The sequence below is a fragment of the Prosopis cineraria genome, unplaced genomic scaffold (assembly GCF_029017545.1).
Source record: "Prosopis cineraria cultivar Desert tree isolate PC_DT_omini unplaced genomic scaffold, ASM2901754v1 PC2253, whole genome shotgun sequence".
In the NCBI taxonomy this organism is placed as follows: Eukaryota; Viridiplantae; Streptophyta; class Magnoliopsida; order Fabales; family Fabaceae; genus Prosopis; species Prosopis cineraria.
In genome coordinates, this window is record NW_026557578.1 from 7,784 (window position 1) to 15,843 (window position 8,060).

General features: G+C 39.5%; 1 protein-coding gene and 1 pseudogene across 1 annotated transcript; one reads left to right on the plus strand and one right to left on the minus strand.

The window, feature by feature from the left end:
- Window positions 1-976: 976 nt before the first annotated feature.
- Window positions 977-2,882, plus strand: LOC129301602 (probable adenylate kinase 7, mitochondrial). The gene is made up of 5 exons (XM_054940160.1): window positions 977-1,439; window positions 1,864-2,004; window positions 2,173-2,254; window positions 2,341-2,366; window positions 2,478-2,882. The coding sequence occupies exons 1-5, from the start codon at window positions 1,107-1,109 to the stop codon at window positions 2,631-2,633; spliced, it is 738 nt and encodes a 245-aa protein (XP_054796135.1). The 5' UTR covers window positions 977-1,106; the 3' UTR covers window positions 2,634-2,882.
- Window positions 2,883-3,500: 618 nt separating this feature from the next.
- Window positions 3,501-7,999, minus strand: LOC129301603 (uncharacterized; annotated as a pseudogene).
- Window positions 8,000-8,060: the final 61 nt, after the last annotated feature.

Here is an 8,060-nt window from a genome sequence, read left to right on the forward strand (position 1 = left end):
ATGTAAATTCATTATAAAAAAGTTATAAAATTGAGAACTGAACTTTCAAATTCATGAAATTTAGCATTTGAGATTTAAGTTGAATTAATCAATCCTTTTGAGATTTCTCTATCATTCTCCCAATTGAATTTAGTGATTCTTTGCTTTATAAGTGACAGAGTTTTGTCAAGAGCCACCTTAAAAATGTTAATATATCGAGATACACGTGTCAGTTCCTTAAGTAATAAACTTCCAACACCATTAGACACCTCAAACAAGCTTCGCACATGATCGCTGGTAGTATTACTTCCACTCCTTCTGTTTTGGGGTTGGATTTGCTCTTTTGCAAAGAAGCGAAGAAATTAGAATAAATTTGGATTGTTAAATTAAATCAAAAAATTTAAATTTAATAATTTTTAAAAGTATAGAAGTGAAGAAATTAACCAAGGAGTCATGGAATCAAATTCCTTAACCACTTTTACCATCTTTGAATGAAAGTGTCACTAGTGTTGAAGCTTCGATGATCGGCTGTTGGTAACTTTGTCAGTGATAAGAGCTTTAGCAACCTCATTGCCAGCAGGGTCTCTAACGACCAGCATTGGTGATAATGTGGGGTGACTTTTTTACTATAAATTTTAGGGGCAATTCTGCCATTGTGTAAGAAATTAATATAAGTTAATGATCAAGGACTGCATGAAATTTCAGAATCTTTAAGGTCCTTAGTTGGTATAAACTTGTTAGGGTTGTCCTTAAGTGATATTGTCCCAATATTTTTTACAATTAATTATTGAAATTTTTTTTATTATTATTTTTCCCCGTCCTCGGACCGGTTGGGCTCCCCGACATCTCTGTGGGAGTGCTTTTATAACCGCCAACCAGGAATTGACAGCTGGCAACACATCACGCGAGGCTCGCTTCCCTCGAACTCTCCTCAGTACATGAGCATATCCTCATAGTATTTTCGTAATTAACGCGATTTTTTATGGCATTTCCCCAACTTCTAGGTGACATGAGATCGTCCTTGAGCCTCGTGTCGAAAGTCCTCTTTCCCTCTTGCGCAGCTTGCTCTTCTCGTTTTCCCTTGTCGTGCGGGACAGAAGCCCTACTGCCAATCGCCGCCGCTGCCAATGGCCGCGATCAGCCTTAGGAGACTGGTTTCACCACCCTCGCTCAGAGCCCTTGGATTCCTTTCCAACCGAGCTCTCGGATCGGCGGCTTTGGCGGTTCAGTACGACTATGATGATGACGAAGATGAGTACGAGGCGTGCAGGCCTAGAACCATGGCCGAATCGGCGGGTTGGGCGCCGGAACGTGGAGTTCAGTGGGTAATGATTGGGGAGTCGGGCGCCAAACGCCACGTGTTTGCCGAGAGGCTCTCCAAGCTTCTTGAAGTTCCCCATATATCTATGGGCAGTCTTCTTCGGCAGGAGCTGACCCCACGCTCTGCTCTCTACCAGCAGGTAATTTCGTCTCTTGTAAATTCAGAATACGTGGTGCTACATTTTTTTTTTCGTTGTTCGGAAAGTTGCGGCAAGAGCGTTCGAGAGGGAACAATTAACTGTTGATGCGAGGAAAAATGGGATGAGCTAATTTCCTGGATATTTCTTTTCCAAATCTATCTATCTATCTATCTATCTATCTATCTTTGCCTTCATCCTCTCATAAGGTTTAGTTACTGATGCTTTTATGTGCGCCTATTTTGTGAAGAGAGGAACACACACATAATAACACCTCGAGCTCGTGTCAAAATCGAGCAAGTTTAGGTGTTGATTTTGCTTTATAGTTTGAAGGTTCGTCTGGCATGGTTCAGCTCTGTTGATTTAATAGTTTTCCCTTCCAATACATGTCATGCTCCTGTATCTTACGCAAGTTTCTCCATTCCAGATAGCGAATGCCCTGAACGAAGGAAAGCTTGTTCCCGAGGAAATAATTTTCGGGTTACTGTCGAGAAGGCTCGAAGAAGGATATTCAACAGGTGAAACTGGCTTCATCCTGGATGGAATTCCTCGTACAAGGATTCAGGCTGTAAGTTTAATTGTTTCCGCTTTCGGAAGTTATAATTACTCATGATATATTATTTCTCTATCGGCGCGAATTATTTTTCTAGTAACTGATGTCATGCCCAGGAGTTAAGCGACATACCTATAATTTGACTCCTTGCATTTGTAATGATCAGTTGCTTATCTATTACAGGAGATTCTTGATCAAATTGTTCATGTTGATTTGGTTGTGAATTTCAAATGCTCGGAAGAAACTCGGCGAAGAAAACTCAGGAGTATATTCGAATGAGCTGCTGCGGGGCTTCATCTGAGCAGTTGCAGGATGAACTATTAAAATCCCGTTGCGGAAGTTCTCGTAAAGAAAATTTCGGCAACCTTGGAGAACAGGTAACGATAACCTTTTCCTCCTTTTTAGAAGTTACACTTGGATATCAATTACATGTGGTTCTATTATGAGTTATTGCGTCTCATTATTTGTCTTGTTTTTGTCTTTTCTAGAGCAAGATGTTGGAAGATTACTACTGTAAGCAGAAGAAACTTATTAATTTTGAAGTAGCCGGTGGACCTGGAGAAAACTGGCAGGGGCTTCTGGCTGCATTGCATCTTAAGCACATTAATGCTACTAGTTCTACACAGAAGTTGACTGCTAAATAGGTCATCAATCTTCCCACCCAGCATTCATATTCCTTTGCGGCGTTCTAGTACTTGTGAATATGAGAGCCAGAGTTATTCGGAAAATTTTTAAATAATTTCCGGAAGTTTTGTTTTGTTTGTTCGTTTTTCTTTTCAATTTTTGACAACCTGGAGAGTTTACCTTCGATGTGTTGCCTCAAGTAAAGAAAGGCAGAATACGGCCCTGTATGACCACTATTATTTTACAAGTGAGCATGTTATCTTCTTTTCCGTTTCTGTGCACTATTCCCCTTCAGCTCGTTAATTTTGGGTTCCATTGCTATCCAATAATTATGTGACGATGGCTTTTGGGTTCTAAGGATCTGAACTGGTTTGTGCCGCTCTGCTTTCCCGCAACTTCCCATCCAGTTCCAGGATGGAATGACTTCACGCAGAAATTCTAGTGCAAGAAAATGGCAGAACCAGTATTTTTGCCCCCTTTTAAACTACTTTACGGATCCAATCTGCGGGGCTATCTTCTGATGTAGGTATGGCATGGCATCCGGGGCTACTTGATGCCACTACATCTTTCAGTCAGGCAGAGGCCAAGGAGGATATCATATCACCAAGCATCCTCAATCAGGTTCTTAATTTTTTCAATTCCATTGTGTCATGCTTGCTTAGAATTAGATTGTTAAGGAATCAAAAATGCAAATGCTTGCTACCTATTTGTTCAAATAGGTCAAAGGCTCAACTTCTGGTCGGACTTGCTATCGTTTTCTTTATGCTTATTTCAACAGCGCTTGAAATAAATCATACCACCACTGATATTCGAATCTATTTGAGACTTTCATTCCACATTTCCATTTTGGGACCAGCTGTTTTCAAACAAAATTAGAAACAAGCGTATAGGATAAAACGGCCTCAATCTAACAGACGTCTGTTCTAGGACCCTGTATTATGTACTAAGCTGTATGTAGTGATTGTCTAAATATTATTAATTTACATAGTGTTATCAAGTTATTTCTGATCTGCCCAACTAAGGGGAGATAGCCGTTTCTTTTGTACAAGTGGTATATCGGAAAGGTAGCAGCAGGAGAGTAGCATCTTTTGGCAGATTCTGCGGGACTATTCGCTGTTCGCCCATACATCCGTAAGGAGTTTATATCTGACAGCAAATGAATTTTGAATTTCTTTCGACTTCCAAGTGGGTTTTTAGAATGTGCTTTGGACATGAAACCATCGTTAGATATCAAAGACACGGGAGAGTTTAATTCATCGAGCTCATCATCGCTGGCGTATGCCTTCCTTAGAACGGAAGATCTACTTCTCAGTTTAGGTTCGCTTCCGACCTCCCCAATTATGTTTGCTATGGAAGATACAGCGGGAGTTATATAGACTGTGGGGGTCGCAATGCATGGGAGGTTTTGACACGCACTCCATCATCCTCGAGATCATCCTGTAGAAAATTGAAAATAGAAAAAAAAAAAAATCCAGAGATTACAAACAAATTCCGCAGAAATTTTGGTACATAATTAATGGAACATTGCATGTCAAATAAATCAATATCTAACGCGGACAGATCTTTTACGCTGAGCATCTCTACCAGGCAGTCCAGGCTTACAAACTAGCCAATGACTAAGGAGTCAACCATATGATAGAAAGGAATGGAATTATGATGGGTCGCCACTGCTTAAATGAACCAAAAGCAAATTTCATGAAATATGATGTACAGTGAGGAGGAAATTCATCGCGACATTAAGCGAATTGTGAAGAAAATAAGTGCACATTTGGTTATCTAACCTCTGAATCTAGAGCTTCAAAAATAGCAGTTGGAATTGGATCAGGGCAGAACTCATCTGAGGCAAAATTGTTTAAAATCCTCTTGATTACTGGTGCGCTAAACATAGGGCATACCTTCACAAACAAAATCCGTTTCAACCATGACTACCATGGCTGAGGAAAAAAACTTTTTGGCAATTAAGTGAATGAGGAAAAATAGAAACATCTCAAGTTCATGGCCAAACCTCTTTCCTGACAGATGCACCCAGCAGCATATCCTTAGGAAGCATCAAGAGTTCACTTAGTGCATTAAGAAGATGGAAGGACTTGCAAGATGCATTCTGGCTCCCATCATTATTAGTTAAGTCAGGGTCATCGTTGTCTTGAAGCGAGTCATCATCATCAATGCCAAATAGGTCAGTAAGCCATCTAGACCAGTTCCCAATCTGGGAAGTGCAGCCCACAAGTCAGAACTTGATTCAATACACTTTCAACATTATATAGAGTCTGATTCAATACAACTTTAACATAGTAGACTATTTTATGGGCAGCCCTCTCAAAGCTATACTGTTGGTCCATTATTAGAGCCCCGTTCAAAACAAATAGAGTTATCCGCAGAAAGAAATACATGAATCAACCCATGTTTTTAGGCTTAAATGAAGCCATAGGTGGATGGCCTGATATTGTAGTTTTCAGGTGTAGGAGAAATATACCGCAGTTTTTAGCTGCACACCAGCTCCGAAGCTTGATTTTCCAGGGAGAATAGGAAGAACCTTAGGATCACTGATTGGATCGGATACAGGATCAGTTGGGATTTCATCAGCAGATTCACGAAGAATAGCATTGAACATAGCCACATCTAATCTTGCCACGCATTGCTCCATTATCTAGATTTAGTAAAAGAACAGCATTTTGATGTCATGATAGAGGCAAGGAAGAGTTTTTATCAGCCAAAACAAACTTAACTACATATTAGAAGAAAAAGATCAATTGATTTTTTTATATTTTAAATCTAAAACAAACACTTGCAGTTCAGGAGCCTTGTGCTCAAGCAATTTGCACAAATCATAAGCGTGAAGTACCTTGCAAGTCAACCACCCTGATTCAGGTGATCAGAGATTTGACCAGATATAAGGGGCAACCCTCATAACTGCCATTATCACAATCTGATATTTTACCCAAAAGTTCCCATTAAAGATTCACTTGTTACCAGGAATCTCAGGTATTTAATTCTATAGAAAGAGAATTTTGAAATCAGGAACAGTAATAGACCAAAAGAGAAAGACCAACTGAAGTACATTTTGACGCCACAGAACAGGGGAAAAATTATAGACTGACCAATCTAGACAGCACTGGCAAACAACCACACTCATGCCCTCCAGCACGAATAGGACAGAGCTTTTCATAGGCTTCCTTAAAGGCATTCTTCCAAATATCTTGTGAAAACTTCCCCTGTTCATGATCACATGAGCTAGACATCCTTCCAAAGGTTTTCCATGAGGAAGAGCCCACACCTTTTTGGTGACCTTCGCATCAACTTGATGCATGTGTGGAGTCATAGTCTGGATATAGACCAAGTAGAATTCAGATAAGATGCTGATAAAAAAATTTTAATGTTTATCCAGTCTAGTATGCTGCTTTAGGATTGTTCAGAAGGAGAAATAGTTAAGGGATTACCAGCCACCATATAGATTCCACAATGCGAGAGAAGATCCAAGCTTCTACCTTTTCCAGTGCTGATATGTATGCAAGGGGGTCATCCCAATTACCAAAACCTTCTTGCTCAACAGTGGTGTTTTCATTGTTTCTGGGAGAGGATCCCTTCCATCGCAGTGAGGGAGTTATATTTGTCATTCCCCTCTCCCCCAATTCTCCTTTTTACGCTAGGTCCAGCAGTAACAGAAGGCATTACATTTTTGGTGGTTTGGCATATAATTGTTCTTAACACGATAGAATAGACAACCAAAATGTCAACCTGCAGTTGGATGCCAGAGGTCAATCAGTTCGCAGAGCTTATGATGAAAAAAATAACATCTCACGTAGCAAGAATTTGCAACTTCTCTGACTCATTAGATTGAACCGTTAGCAAGATATCTACTTCACTTCATTCGCCATTTGATCTTATATCCTATTAGTTGTAAAGTTTAGATGAAGCTGAGTCTCGTTTTGTAAGTATTTTGACAGAGCCATCTAGGCAAGTTCAGAAAATAAAGAAGGAAACATTCTTTAAGCTGTAGAAGCCTCTTGTTTTCTCAATTAACTGATCAAAGGCAATATTATTTTCACTGACCCCTAACCTTTTACGACCATGCAATTAGTTTTCAGGCTTGAACTACAAAGCAAATAAAAATGTAACTTAATTGATTATATGATGTGTCAAAGGATAAATGATATTATATAATCATTCCTCATGATTATCCAGAAAAGTAGCTATTGATGATAGTTTATCTTCTGATTTCTGTGTTTATGATTATATTCATTAATATTATAAATAGAAAGAGGTTGATGATGATCGGTTCTTAGCCTTCGTTCCTGCCCACCAAATCTCATTGTTACATTTCAACAGGTTGGTGGGAAAGCGCTTAAAATTATATGCATAGAAAATGTTTAGCTCAGGCGTACCTTGGGACATCATTTCCACACGCTTTTGCAATAGTACTAGTCCAGAAAACAGCACTTTTAGCAGCTCCAGCCCTTCTTGATCGAAGATTTTCTTTACAAGCATGAAGATAGAGCCTAGAAAGGCGCCGAGCTGGGGCATATATCTTACTCATGGAGCTTCCGTGCTCAACAACTACAGAATATAGAGCAACCTCTATAGTTGCAGCTTCTCTTAACTCTCCTTCAAGCATCTTTATCTTGCTTTCCAAAAGATTGATTTTGCGGTCTGAAATTGAACTCCTTACTTCCTTTGGATAAACCTTGGCATCTTTTTTGTCACTGACTCTGATATTCCCTCCATTATTTTGCACATCTCCAACCATGCCAGCATCCTTTACTTCATCATGATGATTACTGCCAGGTGATCCAGTACTCAATGTTGAGTCTGTAGGTGACCTTACAGACTTTACGTGCTTTAATCTTTCACTTTTCAGACTATTGTCTTTCAAAACAATATTTGTCCCATCTAAAGTATATGCACTTGTACTCAATGGGGTTTGATCTTTGACACCTTCAGTTCCAGAATTTTCATCTGTCACATGGCAGAGCTTATACAAATTAGAAATTTCATTTGCATGTTTATCATTAACAGAACTACAGTAAAATTTATCACTTATGCTTTCCACGTGATAATTTTCAGCTTCCTCACATCCCTTATGAAGTTTGTCGTTGATTTCAGAACCATCCTTGTTTGCAGTGCCAGGATTCGTTCCCACATAGTGATTATTATCTGGAGATGCTGTGTTGCAAGGATAACCATGAGAAGTGCATTCATTGCGGTTTAATTGAGCATCAGTAGTTATAGTTCTACTTGTATCAGCGTTTATTTGAACGTGCTGATTCAAATGCTCGTAGTAACTGCTGCCAGTCTTGGTCCTAGGATTTTCATTTAAGTTGTCAAGTGCTAAAGATGGGGAAGAACGATGAATGATGATGAGACAACATGCTTTTGGGATGTCACTGAACTATGATGAGAACTAATAGAAGTTTGACCATTTAGTGGACTCCCAAGATCAGATGATACAT